The 14066-nt window shown below is 49.7% G+C and overlaps 7 protein-coding genes across 7 annotated transcripts; 4 read left to right on the forward strand and 3 right to left on the reverse strand.

The window, feature by feature from the left end:
* Nucleotides 1-650: 650 nt before the first annotated feature.
* CTAM01_14236 (uncharacterized protein) lies at nucleotides 651-953 on the reverse strand (the record flags this gene model as incomplete). The annotated part of the gene is made up of 1 exon (XM_060530237.1): nucleotides 651-953. The coding sequence occupies one exon, from the start codon at nucleotides 951-953 to the stop codon at nucleotides 651-653; it is 303 nt and encodes a 100-aa protein (XP_060375146.1).
* Nucleotides 954-2052: 1099 nt separating this feature from the next.
* CTAM01_14237 (uncharacterized protein) lies at nucleotides 2053-4199 on the forward strand (the record flags this gene model as incomplete). Its single annotated transcript, XM_060530238.1, has 3 exons — nucleotides 2053-2669; nucleotides 2732-2977; nucleotides 3041-4199. 3 exons carry the CDS (start codon nucleotides 2053-2055, stop codon nucleotides 4197-4199), a joined length of 2022 nt encoding a protein of 673 aa, XP_060375147.1.
* A 1025-nt stretch (nucleotides 4200-5224) lies between these two features.
* Nucleotides 5225-6659, forward strand: CTAM01_14238 (cation diffusion facilitator 1; the record flags this gene model as incomplete). Its single annotated transcript, XM_060530239.1, has 3 exons — nucleotides 5225-6245; nucleotides 6306-6520; nucleotides 6633-6659. The coding sequence occupies 3 exons, from the start codon at nucleotides 5225-5227 to the stop codon at nucleotides 6657-6659; spliced, it is 1263 nt and encodes a 420-aa protein (XP_060375148.1).
* A 362-nt stretch (nucleotides 6660-7021) lies between these two features.
* Nucleotides 7022-9350, reverse strand: CTAM01_14239 (uncharacterized protein; the record flags this gene model as incomplete). The annotated part of the gene is made up of 4 exons (XM_060530240.1): nucleotides 7022-7372; nucleotides 7466-8296; nucleotides 8376-9257; nucleotides 9327-9350. The coding sequence occupies 4 exons, from the start codon at nucleotides 9348-9350 to the stop codon at nucleotides 7022-7024; spliced, it is 2088 nt and encodes a 695-aa protein (XP_060375149.1).
* A 726-nt stretch (nucleotides 9351-10076) lies between these two features.
* Nucleotides 10077-10337, forward strand: CTAM01_14240 (uncharacterized protein; the record flags this gene model as incomplete). The annotated part of the gene is made up of 2 exons (XM_060530241.1): nucleotides 10077-10211; nucleotides 10266-10337. 2 exons carry the CDS (start codon nucleotides 10077-10079, stop codon nucleotides 10335-10337), a joined length of 207 nt encoding a protein of 68 aa, XP_060375150.1.
* Nucleotides 10338-10861: 524 nt separating this feature from the next.
* On the reverse strand, nucleotides 10862-11174 carry CTAM01_14241 (uncharacterized protein; the record flags this gene model as incomplete). The annotated part of the gene is made up of 3 exons (XM_060530242.1): nucleotides 10862-10918; nucleotides 10971-11018; nucleotides 11076-11174. 3 exons carry the CDS (start codon nucleotides 11172-11174, stop codon nucleotides 10862-10864), a joined length of 204 nt encoding a protein of 67 aa, XP_060375151.1.
* Nucleotides 11175-12641: 1467 nt separating this feature from the next.
* Nucleotides 12642-13850, forward strand: CTAM01_14242 (uncharacterized protein; the record flags this gene model as incomplete). Its single annotated transcript, XM_060530243.1, has 3 exons — nucleotides 12642-13382; nucleotides 13447-13599; nucleotides 13653-13850. 3 exons carry the CDS (start codon nucleotides 12642-12644, stop codon nucleotides 13848-13850), a joined length of 1092 nt encoding a protein of 363 aa, XP_060375152.1.
* Between the last annotated feature and the right edge of the window lie 216 nt (nucleotides 13851-14066).

Raw genomic sequence — 14066 nt, forward strand, 5'->3', positions numbered from 1 at the left:
TCCTCGAGAGCCTGACGAAGCTGATCTTCGGTATATTGAGGCATTATATATAGAAGAAGACATGTGCAAAAGATGAGCCCATTTGGACGCGAATTGAAAATGTTGTGATAAAAGGAGGTTGGGGGTGGGCATTGGGTTGTGGTGGATTTTCGCGTTTTTGTGGGTGCCAGAAACAGGGGGGTGCCAGGAAGTGGGTATGTTGACTTACCTTGCAAAATATATCGTGATAAATCACTGCCAAACATAAGAACCCAGAGTACATGTATCATAGCCTCCGAGGCAATCCAGAGAATACAAGCTGATGACAATGTATTGAACTGCTTAGAGTATCGCGGGGTCGGATCCGGTCCTGTTGCTTTGACCTCAATTGAAGCGCCCTCGGATCCATTTGACAGCTTCAGTGTGACGCGGCCCGATCTTGAAAGATGAGTTGCTTGACAGATTGCGACATGCGGAAAGCGGATAGCTATCGAGTTCAGTGCCGCCCGATTGCGAGTCCGACTATCGATTCCAAATGGTTGATTATCGTCTCTTAAGATGGACTGGAGCATATCGCGATTTCCAGTTCTTACTACCACAGGCTTTTTCATGAGGCAATATTACCCTATTAGTACCTTGACATCATGCTACCTTCCGAGTGAATACCTTTATCAACGATGACATCTAAACCGAATCTTTGGGTCTAGACGCACAAAGTGAAGTCGTACGGGACTGGCCGTCATAGGAAAGACCGAGGATCTTAAAATGGCATTGGTACGATTACCTGTTTGGGCATCGAGCTCGTGCTTTGACTCTGGTGCCCCTCGGACGTGTTCTCGGTGTGGGGGGCAAACATTGACTTTTGCCATGACAGGATTGAAACCCGGCGCATTCGGTTGCGGGGGTCTTTGAGGGTCGCATTTATGCCGGGGGAAGATGCCGGCCGGGGGACCGAACACGAGGTGAATATTCATTTTGAAGTGGGTAATAAACACGAACATGAGATTGAGCCCATGAGCGCACCGAGCCGGACTCGAGTGTGTGACTGAAAATGGTGTAGAATGAGATCATCTAGCATGTTCGGATAGACGAGAAGGCATCGTCCGTTGAGCTTTTTGCTAGAGATGTGGAATAGCTTCTAATCCTCGCACTGCAGAAGAAGCTTAGCTAAAGTGAGTTTACTCAGCCACAATAGGTTAGTTTCCCCAGCCAAGGGCAGTAGTTTTCCACAGTCTAAGGGAGCTGGATGTGATGAGGCATCCAATCATTTCAGATAACGGACGAAACTTGTGTGAGAAGGCATTGAATGACACGTACTCTGCTTGATACATGCAAGTAATGGGAAGCTGATGTGGGCTGAGCTGAGCCTGCATATGCTCTGCTATGCCTCGGGAATACCACTAGCGCACATGCCATACATGACAATAGGAAGAGAGCCGTGGCAGGAGGCAATGCAGTATTCGTAAAATCAGATGCTTGGAAAGAGTCAGGTCAGATCTGGGAATCTGCACTGATGCAAGGTGCTGCAGATTGCCGAATAAGAAAGGAGGGTCGCCCAGACAAAGCCGACAGGGGCAGGGCAGAGACACTGGAGACACTGGCACTTGACACGGCGACTCCTGCGGTCTGTTCACTGTTTCTATTCACAGAATCGACGTATGAAAGAGGACGTTGTTAAGATCTTTAAGTGGTGAATATTCCCCGCCCCTCCCCTACATCTGCACGAATTCTGAAGAAAAACGAACCAGTGACATACTGTTAAGTCAGTCTCGTGACGTCACGTACCCGTGATCCACAATTCAACCGGAGCACCGGTGACTGAACACGATCGCGGGGACCTTCCAGAAACGCAACATCTTTTTGACCTCAGCTGGAAGCCGCGACCACTTGGCTCCTGCCTCCGTACGGAAATATTTCACATTGTCGACTTGGATTGTCGACCAAATATCATCAACAATTCTTCCGTTGCTGCTTCAACTCACCACATTATCGACATCTTCAGGAGCACACAAGAGTCGGAGGAAGCTCCAGCGATAGACAGCCCTGGGCATATCGCCATTGTGAATTCCCATCATGGCGACCCAACAGCCCTCAGGCCTCACTGCCGAGCAGATCAAGGCTCTGTTCAATATCCTCACCCATTTCGAGACCTACCACGAGATCGAAGACTTCAAGAAGCCAGAGACCATTTCCGACTATGGCTACCCTTTTGCGCAGAGCTCCAAGCCCGGCGAGGCCGTCACCTATGCCCCAGAGTCCTCGGCACCCCTCCTACAGTCTCTCTTCACCAGATTTATCCTGAAGCTACCGGGCGTCTCCTCCTTTGTTCCCGAGTTTTGGAACGTCCGAGTTCAGGGAATCCTTAAGAACTTTGCCGAGGCCGAGCTGTCCGAGAGCTACGAGAAGGGCGCGCTGGGTACTAGAAAGACCCTGGCGACCGCCTCATCCACTGTCATCGAGACAGTCGCGCGTGGCATGATTGGTGGCGGACCCTATAGCGACCCCTCGACGCGGCTTGAGCAGTACGATCTGAACAGAGCGGAAGACCTGGCGCAGGCCTGGGATGATGCTATGCATGACCTCGTTTACGGGGACCTCTGCGACAGGTTACTTGACCACCTTGCCGAGACGGACGACTTCGAATCGCACTCTCCAATGATCCAGGCGGCGAACGAGTACATCATTTTCCAGTGAGTATTGCTCTGTGCGAAGGCGACTTGAAGGAGTTAGAGTGACTAACACGGACTGACAGCTTGGCTGGACTTGCCCACCAAGTGCTGGTTGTCTCACCTGAGGGCCAGTACCTCGTCAAGCTTATGGAGCAAGTTCACAAGATGGTGCCATACAACATGGTACGGCAGACACTCAAGGTCGGCAATGCTGCGACAATGATTGCTGGCATGATGAAAATCTTTCTGGCCAAGCTCAGTGTCGGTTCGGTTTCGAACTGGTTTGGCATAACAAAGGATGCTGCAGATGGCATGAATCTTATGCAAAGGTTCGAGTTCCTTGAGCTGAGGCCCTCCTACCTAGATGAACATTAAGACTAACAAAGCTGCAGGATCATCTCCGTCATCCTCGGCTGGGACTGCGCAGATTTCAAGAAGACGATCGACAGAATCGCCAAAGACAAGAACAGGCCAAGTAAAGGCGCTCTGGATGCCATCAAGGCCCACACTCAATCCCCTCCGACCGAACGCGAAGTAATCCGAGCCATGAGCGCGCAACAAGACAAGTCCATCATCGCCGTCATCCTCGAGACCGCAAACCCCATCCTACTTTCCGACCTCAGCGAGGACGAGCATGCAATGTGCCTAGAATACTACGCAGCACTACTGGCTATGCGCGATCGGGAGGAAATTATCAGCATTCTTTGCAGGCAGAGCCCAGACTACCTCACCCAGGCAGTCCGCGAGGCAGTAGCCGGGATGGATCCCATTATCCGCGCCGTACACAACAAGGTCGACCTCTCAGACCATGTCAGGGACTACCACATGTTCCTCGACCAGCTGATCGCCTGCAGCAAACCAAAGAAGGGGAAGAACAAGGATGATACGGAGACTATGCCCACGGTGGAGGACTACGTCAAGCTGTGCAAGGACAATAAGCATCTCTTGTACAAGTGGCTGCACGCTGTGGGCGGCAAATGCCCAGAAGTCATGGATCAGTTCAGGGAGTGGGCAAAGGACTCCCTGGTTGCGTTCCATAAGACTAAGAATGGCGGCGCGAGCATCGAGGAGCAGCTGGGTGACATGTTCAACCAGGTTCCCGATAACAGCAGAGCGGCCCTCCTTCCCATCATCGACGCGCACGCTGCATACCTACGGGACCTAGAACAACTGTCCTTGACGCGCATGCAGACCATCATCGAGGGCAACTCGACGAGTATGGCTGGTCCGGGTGTCTACTTGGTACGGTGGCAGAACCTGATGGATGATACCCTCATTACGCCTGTGAGGCCCGTCGGTCCGGTGCGGTTGGGCAAAGACGTCAAGGGGCTGGCGCCGACACAAGGCAAGCGGGGTTCTGCTTCAAGTGATGCTGGCGAGATCATTGCGGCCGTCCGCGACATGAACCTGTCTTCTTTACCCGAAGCGCCAGATGTGCAGGCGGTTATCCAGGCGCTGAGGCCTAGGTTCAAGCAGATGCTCACCATAGCATCCAGAGCCAATGGTCCTCCGACGAACGGCACGGCTAACGGACATGCTTCGCCTATTTGAAGTTGGATGGACTGTCGACCAGTATTATGACATGTTTCCTAGGATTTCTTTTTCGGGCTTTGGGGGTGGATTAGCATGGTATCACATGGTGACTACTACAAACGACTTGCACGAGAACATGGATTGATGGCGCTCTGGGGATTGGCCTGGCGTTTGGAAGGAATGAGGATTGGTTTTGGCCTTGGACAAAGGCTGCATCGAAAGACAGGCGGGATACCTGCTGTAGAGCCGAGCATAGACATTGATCAGAGATGTCGTAAAGTAAACCGTGTATCGCAGTGCTCCGTGAGATTTGCCGGACTGGAAAGTATGTTCAACAGATAAAGAGATTTGGCATATGCGGTCGAAGCTTATCCCAGTCCTCAATGAAGGCGTGAACAAGTGTCCGCATCTCGCCATTTGTCGAACTTGAATTTATCCATAGGTCTGGGACTGCGTCATTATGCCGGTCTCTGGGATAGCCTCTCTTCCCACCTATGTTTCTCCTCGCACTTGCCGTGCACCCACACACAGTTGACAACGTACAGGCAGATCATCTTGGCAAGAACGTTGCGGCAATCAACGGCGAGCAAATGTCAGCAAACAAGCATCCCGTCATCCCCAAGGCGCAGCGGCAAAAGTTTGCCGCCAGGCCATACCAAGTCAGGTAGCTCGTCGAGATCATCTTGCGTAGCTAACCGATTTCGCCCCAAGCTCATCCCTGTCTAGCGCCGAAGGGACAGAGCACGAGGGGATATTTAGACGAATGATGCGCCGTCAGCTCGCTTCAAATATCCCTCACTCATTTCGCTTTCGTCAAAAGTTGCCCTAGTATCGGTTGCCTCCCTGGTCGGGCCCGACTGGACTTTCCCTCCCTTTGAAGCTTACCCGCCTCAACTTTCCCTGCCTTATTATCCCACATCCTCGTCTTAATTCTTTTTGATATTCCAGGACCACTCAAACAGTTCAGCTCAACACAGCATTGGGAGCTCGTGGTAACAGATCATACCTCTCGTTTCTCAAGAGGATTCATCCTTCATCCCATAATGTCTACAATCACAACCACAACCCACCGTGCCCCAAGCACAGGCATCGACCTCGCCAACCTCTCCCCCAACAACGACCCAGAATCCCGCTCCTTCTCCTCCTCCGAGATCAACGACCCCTACAACCTTGGCACACACATCAAATCCGACGCCGACATAGTGCAACTCAAATCTGCATACAACACAAACAAGCCTCGAAACAACAGCAACACCACGCGAAGACGCCTCATCCACCACAGCTTCACCCGCGGCGGCGCCAAAGACGCAAAGCTGCAAGATTTTTATCGCGCCCAAAACGACAAGATCCGCTCCTATCTCAAGAGCGTAGACGACCACGAGCGCGAGGCAAAGGAGACGCAGGGTGATAATAACCTCAAGTATCAGATCGCGGTGAAGGGCAGCTTGGCGGCCAATGTCGTTCTCTCGGCGCTGCAGCTTTATGCTGCGATAACGTCTGGCTCGCTGTCGTTGTTCACCACGATGGCTGATTCTGTCTTTGATCCGCTGTCTGGTGTTCTGCTACTGCTCTCTCATCGGGCGGTGAAGAAGGTTGATACGCAAAAGTACCCTTCTGGCAAATCACGCATCTCTACCGCGGGGAATATCGTCTTCTCTTTCATCATGTTCTCCGTCTCGCTGGTGCTGATTGTCATGTCGGCGCGGGACTTGGCTGCTGGATCTGAGGAGGAGACGAACGAGTTCCACTTCACTTCCGTCATCGCCGTCGCAATTGCATTTGGCACGAAGTTTTGTCTGTGGCTGTATTGCTGGTCCATCAAGGACATTTACTCCCAGGTCGAGATTCTGTGGCGCGACCACCGTAACGATCTCTTCATCAACGGATTCGGTATCTTTACCTTTTCGGCTGGAAGCAAGATCAAGTGGTGGATCGATCCTATGGGCGCCATTCTGTTGTCTTTTTTGATTGCGGGATTGTGGTTGAGGACTGCGTACGAGGAGTTTCAGTTGTTGATTGGGGTGTCTGCTGAGCCCGAGTTCTTGCAGCTCATTACCTACATCGGTAAGCTGATATCAACTTCTAGTCAATGAGATCTGAGAATGAGAACTGACAGAATGTTAGCTATGACTCATTCGCCTGAGGTCAAGCAGATTGACACCGTTCGCGCGTATCACAGCGGCCCGCGATACATCGTTGAGATTGACGTCGTCATGGACCGTCATGAAAGGCTCGAAATCGCACATGATGTGGCCGAGGCTCTCCAAATCAAGATTGAGAAGTTGCCCGGAGTAGAGAGAGCATTTGTTCACGTTGACTATGAGACGGATCATAAACCTGTAGGTCTTTTTGACCCTTCTTCGTTGTTGTTGACTCAATCAACGCAGGCTTCAGGCGATATCACTGTCCTAGGCTGTCACGGTTCTTAATTGCTGACGATGAAAACAACAGGAACACGACTTGAAGAAGGATCTATGACAGCTTGCTACATAGTACTTCTATTGCCTTTAGAAGCCCCGCTACTGTGCACGTACAAGTTGGGATTCCCATGTTTGATGAATCTGGACTTGTACACAGCACTAAACAATACCAATTCAACTGAAATATCTCAACGAATAGGAATTCTGAATAAGCCATTCATATGAATGCTCTAAACTTTTCGAATAAAGATGATATACTGCCTAATTACATCTACGTTTATTCTAGTACTTGAAATACGTACAATGAGGGAAAGACCATGGATTTCGGTCTCGCTAGCAGAATCAGCGTAGAACTGGATTGTTGTAAACCGAGCTCAATCAACTATGTTTACCAACTTTATTCTATACTTTAGCTACTCATTACTCAGTTGTACCAGATCGTACGCTGGTATCATCGACACATATCCAGCTGTCCGAGCTGGCAGAAGATCGATGAGCAAACGCCACCCGCCGTCCAGTAATGCCGTTCGAAGCCTCTCCTCGTTTCGGAAAACCTTGTCGGAATGATGGTAAAGGTGGCCTCCAGTACGGATCATCTGACCGGCTTTCGCCGGCTCTGGAAGCGAACTTTTCCAGTTCCATTACCAGCCTTTCGCAGCTGATTCTGTTGTCTCTCTCGCACACAAGGACCTTATGCCTCAGTAGGTCTAGAAAGTCTGTGAGGAAGCTTGGTTCCTCGGTCTTTGATTCTTGAAAGAGTTCATCAAGCCACTATGTTGATCTCAGTCAGCGGGCCCTGACAAAGTAGGTAAAGTACCTTGACAATGTCGAATCTAGATGAGCAACAGAAAAGTCAGAACTTACGTTGTCCACGGCAAGTTTCAGAGAAGTTCGGACCGCTCCGGGAACTCCGCCATCATTATAAGTTGCCACGAAGAACTTATCTTCTGCCCATCTGAACCGCTTCTTAGAGTCGTCCCAATCTCTTTCCATAGCACGGGCTTGTCCAAATTCCCCTACAGCCAAGTGCCCACGAACAACCCAAGTCAAGAACTCAGAGAAGACGCAGCCCAGGGCCCACACATCAGCTTTCCTGGAGTACACTTCCCCAAGCTGCACAAGCTCGGGCGCTTCATAGGTAGGTGCAGGCTGTCGAGCATCGGAACCATGATTGAACGACCGCGTTCGCGATGTGAGCCTATGAAACTCTGTGAGGCCAAAGTCGGCAATCTTCAACGTGCCGATACCCGGTGGTTTATCCAGGTGATTAAACAACAGAATGTTCTCGGGCTTGATATCGCCGTGGATTCCGTAGATGTCTCTGTCAGTGTCTTCATTTTCGTGTATTCGATTTGCTCGTTTGAGTGCTTTCACGCGAACCTCGTGGATGCTTTGTAGAGCCGCTGCCAGCGCATGACATTGCTCGGCCACCCAACGCAGGAGTATGTTAGGTTGGCGGGCGCCCTTTTGCACCTGTGTAGGGCACTTGTTCCAAAAGTGCTTTAAGTTGCCCCCCTCTGCCCAGGGAAACAAGAAGGAGTACTTGTCTCCAATCTTGAAAGTCGCGCAAAGATCAAGAATGTGGTCTCCCGGTTCCATTTTGGTAAAGGCCTTGAGCTCTTGCTCGAATTCATCCTCTGCTTGGTCAGGGTCTGTTTGAAGCAGGGTTTTCAGGGCGAATGCTTTGTGATTGTGCTGCAATTCACCCAGGTTAGTAAAGTCTGAAATAATTGCGAGGGCTCCAGATATGAGGTAGGTTAAGGGCAATACTCACAAAAGAATGATGATCTTGATGTATCTCAACTTTGCGGACCATAGAGAAACTTCCCTCCTTTCTCTCATCCCCAATGAAAGTCCAGGGCATGATGACCTCTTCAGCCAAGTGAAACGTCGTCACTTCTCCGTTTTTATCGCGATCAATAATAGGAGCAAGTATCTTCCACTGATTTTCATAGAACTCTCTCAGTAATCCTTTTCCTCTTCTTTCGAAGCAAGAAAGAGCCCTGTTCGCAAATTGAGACTTTGGACTAATGAGTTGATCCCGGGATACAGGGTTGAGCCACTCAAAAGGTAGGTCACGATCGCGTAAACCATCCTTCATGAGCGCCGGTAACGTTTCAATTCTGCGGATCAGAACCAGGATGACGAAGATCCTTTGACTTGTGTCACCTCCCTTGTGTGTGCCCGTTTCAGTGCCGCAGACGTAATCAGTAAGGCGACCCAGCGTTGGCTCGGAGAAGTGTTGTCGAAGTACGGCACTGACACGGTTCCGGTGGCTGATAGCGTGCAAGTCACCAGAGGGAAGCCATGGTCTCGAGTGTGTAGGCCCGGTGGACTGCATCGCTTCGTGAATCTGTTCGCACATGGCTTCTGCCGCCCCCATTCCGATTTCGTTCTCTAGCTGTAGATCTGCTTCGGTATTGCTCGGCTCGCCGTGTGGCTCAAATGCGCCGCCCACAAAGCCAGGGAACATAGTATCTGGCTGTGAATAGAGTAGTGCAGTGTTGTTTTCTTCGACTAGGTCTATACCGTAGTTGTAATTATTAGACTTTGTCGTAATCGAAACATCTGATTGTTCGCGGACGACATTTGGAGGACGACGGCCTTCGGGGTAGAATTCCAAGCTCCTCTCAGGATTGAAGGCATTGAGAAACTCCTTTGATCGTTACATTAGTTTCAGAGTCTTTGTAAGAAATAGTGATAGATATATTTGCTGTCGACTTACTCGTCCAACGTCGAATTGAGACATCCTGGCAGGCTTTCGTCGAGGGATCAGGAATGATTGGGTACTACCCGCTATGACTAGTAGGTGCGATAGGCACCGATGGCTAAGGTAGTTGGAGCATGTGTTCCAGACAGGTGACTCTGACTCAATGTTTTGGCCTACGCGTGCTTGTATGCGGCAAATGACGAACAAGAGGCAAAAAGGCCTGGACAGTGAGGTTGCCGAGTCCTGGATGGCCGCTCAATGGATGGGAGGTACTGATAACATGACACACGTATCAGGCCCCGAAATCCCCGGAGCCTGGTCACTTTTATCAGCGCATGGGAGTCCGGCGAGGCATTCTTTCCACTGGCACTAATGATACATTGTCGAGGCATTGCCGGGATTGACTCGATGTGCCAACTCTTACCCTGCACCCCCTGGCATGTCTTTGAGCGGCAAGTGATAGCCTGCAGAATGTGAATGCGCACATTGGTTGGGGGTGGCTTGGCGGGTTGCCTGGCTGCCTTCTGATGCATCAAGTTGCATTTTGTTGTGGTTCGCCCCGCGCGCCTTCGCACATTCTCGGCCAGTTTCAAAAAGGTACATCAGGCTACAGATTCTGCATCCTATAAGTAGTATCTGGACCCGGCATTTCCACCTCTCCCAGAGGGCTTCCGCTCAAGTAATAATCATCCTTAGCCGTCTCGAGCGATTGAAGTCGATTCTGATATCATGCCCAGTCCGAGAGCATACTCATCATCATCGGCAATGAGGTCTTCGCCGACATCCTACCAATCCTGGTCGGGAGCTCGCTTTACAGCAAAAATCCCAGGACGCTTTGTAAATCCAGCCAAACTGGAGAGCTTTCTTGATCGGAAGTTTGACGACTACTACACTGTAGAGGTATTCCCATGGTCTGATCCCAATTTCCTGTGGGCGAGCCCTGATAATGAGCAGATGCGCAATAATTTCTATAGCGTCACCACGCCGTATCATCTTACGACCGAAGAGATCAAACGAAACTGTTAAAGTCACTCGCGTTTGGCTCAGGAGCCTTGTATCGATATCTCAGGCGTGGAAGGGACCTTATCGGTTCTTTGGGCAGGCTCGGGAAGCCCCCCTCCATTCTAGGTGGTCGCAGCGGGTGTCTGCTTTTGTCGAGATTGGACATGTTCATTATGACTTCTCATGAAAATAATATCACCATCGGCTTTTAGGTACTCTCGTATCAACTCTTTCAAGACATACCGTACGCCTCTTGATGACTCTCCTCTCAAACAATAAGGCTGTCTTATGCTCATCGCTCTCAAACGGAGACTGTATGCACCAGCAGATTACCTAAGATATCTGATCAATACAGCGTCACTGACGACATAGATATTATGGAGTTCAACTTTTACTGTCATACTGAGAGAAAATATGTGCTAAAGGCTCGACGATGCATGTATGTATGTGTATGATGAGATAAAGTACTGAGCATCCGGAAACGAAGAGGCAGGTTACCAGCCCCATGATGATCGTCTACGTTGGCCATAAACCAATCTGTTCTGCCTTCATCTCCTCCTACTTGCATGACCTTTCATCTTGACTTTCACCGCTGCGATTTCGGCCTATATCATAGTCATTATTTGGAACATCTCAAACGATTCATCGTTGACTCACGGAACTCAATAACCTCGAGGTCTGGAAGTACCATTGGTTATCAACATACTGTGTGTTTGTCAGTATATCATGAAAGGAAGGCATGCGAAGGTTGAGAGAACCAACCCCATGGATTGCAAAGTTGCCGTCTCCAACAATTTGCGCCAGAGCTTTGTTCAAACGGCTCTGACTACCATACTGTATAGGCAAAGTTTGAGTGTACATACTGCCTACAAAACACTGACCTCAGACGAGGCGTTTTGATCTCAAAGTGGAAAAGCCACTGGGACTGGACATAACAGACCTAACTACGTGGACTGACAATACGCGTGATCCTCTCACTATTAAATAAGTACATATGCGAACCTCAAGAGGCTGAAAACTTACCGAACGATATTTTTGCCAGTGAAGCATGGGTGATAATCACGCTACTGTTCAAGGCGAACCTCCCAGCCAGGATGTGCCCACCGATGCCTAAGTTGCATGCATGCACTCAGTGCATATGCAGACCCACGCACAGCCCCGAATGTAGGCATGATGTTCCATTCTACCACGTTGGGCGTTCTGCTTGGCTGATTTAGTATCAAGAAAGAGCTGCACAACGGTGGCAGCCATTTTCCCGGGTCCAAACCAGAACGGCCCACACTTCTCGGGAGATGGGGAACGAGCCTGCCGACGCACACCGTTCCTCGCCAACCGGAGCATCCCGACAATGCTCAACGCGAGGCGCCTTTCGAGCGGGGTAAACCTTTGGAAATTTTGCCGGATTATTGAAACCAGATCATGCTGACGGTGAGCTTAGCTCTTCCCGAGGTAGGTACTCAGACTTGGCCTGATGGGATGTAATCCGGGGAATCTTACTGCCCATCTCAGGGTTCGAGGTTAAAACTGATCTCTGTGACCTAATTACCTCACATGCACCTTCTACTTGATGTCTCTCGTGATCTCAACCATCAGTCTATTTCTCATGAACTACCCGAAAGCTCGCTTAAGTTTGATTCAATACTTGAAGCTTCGTCCGACCCAACTTACCAGTCGCCATGTCATGGCTATGCCGTGATCCGAAAATATTCGAGGAAGATCTTGAGGTGCTTGACTTTGAACCGACAGAAAGTCAGCTGATCTCAATCGAACGACAAGATAATGTGGGATGAATTCTCCATGAGCCGACTTTTGATGAGCAAATAGTTCACGTTCTGACATCAAGAAGGCTCTTGACCATGCAGAGTCCTGGACAATGAAGACGTGTGCACACTGGAAACAATGGTTAGAGACGGTAAAACTTCCCGATCATATTCTCACTGCCTTACGGTAGCCAGACAGAATTAATATCGTTGATTTATAGGATCGGTCGGGGCGACGGTTCCCCGAATCTAGCAGACTGAATCTAATATTAGGGGGTCGGGCGGAATTTCCTTGGGAACATGATCCGTCCGCTCTTTCGACACTACCCTGGTCATACCAAATCTTTTCAAAAGTTCAGCGACGCTTCCTCGTGCACAGTGGTATCGTGAGGACGATCAATCGTAACACGAGCTGCATGTTTTCTCAGATGAATTTTGGATGGAACTTGAATGATTCCAAGCAGAAATCGCTCGGTACGTGCCCATCTGAACGATGAGATAGCCGGTATTAGGTAACTCACCAAAGATAGTATACCTCTGCAGGACGACAGCATCGTGGCCAAGAGACATGGCTTTATCCGTGACTTTTATGCCCAGCACTTTGACTACGAATGCTGTCTTGTTCGGATGTGATCTCAAGAAGCCAGACATGTACGACGGTCGCATGACCTTGGCCGATATTATCACCAGTCGACTGAAAAACTCAGATACCCCGGTATTTCATCCAATGATGTTACCGACCATGTTTGCAGATGTCGAACGAGACAGACAAATCGAGCTCGTCCGAGAAAAGCTGGAGCAACTAGGACGACGGATCGATCGCATTGCCTTGATGAAGCCCGCTGTGAAAACTTCAGCGAGCGTCCGTAATGAGATGGAAACACTCAATGATGACGAGAAAGCCATATCCAGTCCATTCGGTGCCCATCAACTTCAGCAGGGCATGTCAACTTCGTCTGGTTCAACCACCCTCACTGAGGGTAAGGGTCTCGTTCCACCTTGTACTTTTCCAGACGAAGAAAGTCTTCCGACCGCCAAGCTCTGGCAGCAAATAAGTCGTCTCAGAGTTGGTCTGAGCAATTGGAGAAGACAGCTACTCAAAATGATTTCTCACGTCGAAGATCTCAACCGTATCGAGTTTGCACCTCGTGGTCCTTTCAACAGCACATACAGAGAAGAGCAAAGACTACAGTTCTTTCTCACAGGAGAGCGAATCAGAGACAGGCTGCAAGAGCTAGTTGATGAGTATGATGAATACATCAGAGAATGTTCACACATAATGGATGGGTTCAGCTTGGCAACTCAGCTTGTAAGTTGATCACAGTCTGTAGGTCGTCACAGCGACGGACTATTCGCTAATCTCTTTCGCGTAGGAAATCAGCCAAATTGGTCGTAGCGATGCGAAGACGAACCAAGAGATATCGCGAGTCAACCTAGATGTTGCCAAAATGACCCGACGGGACGGCAGCATCATGAAATCAATCGCGGTGCTAGGGATGATCTTCCTACCTGCTTCTTTCGCAACGGTGCGTGATTCGTTTTCCCATATGAACATGAATGTTGGGTTGATCTCTGTCAGGCATTTTTCTCTATGGACTTCTTCGACCTTCCCAAAGAAGGAAAAGGTGGAATACTGTCAAGTCTATTTTGGATTTACGTACTCGCCGCGGTTTTGTTGACATTGGGCACGATGGCTATCTTCTATTTCTGCATCTTGAAGAAGAGGGACAAAGAGGTTGAAAGCGATAGGAACTCAACAGCAGAATCGTTGGTCTGAGGTGTTGTCTTCAGCCTTGAATTTCAGTCTCGAATGTGTCGACAATTATTACATAAGAGCGGCTTCAAATTCCTCCTCGAGTGACCGAGCTAGAACGCAGTGGGCAAGTAAGCTGACATCAGATCAACCCATTGAGTAGCTCAGGACCTTTTTCCAACAACTCATGTGACACAGTAATCAGACATTCGTTAGTGCAGAAGGAAATGATTCGACGCA

This window comes from Colletotrichum tamarilloi (genome assembly GCF_030869305.1).
Source record: "Colletotrichum tamarilloi strain Tom-12 chromosome Unknown Scaffold_117.1, whole genome shotgun sequence".
Classification (NCBI taxonomy): domain Eukaryota; kingdom Fungi; phylum Ascomycota; class Sordariomycetes; order Glomerellales; family Glomerellaceae; genus Colletotrichum; species Colletotrichum tamarilloi.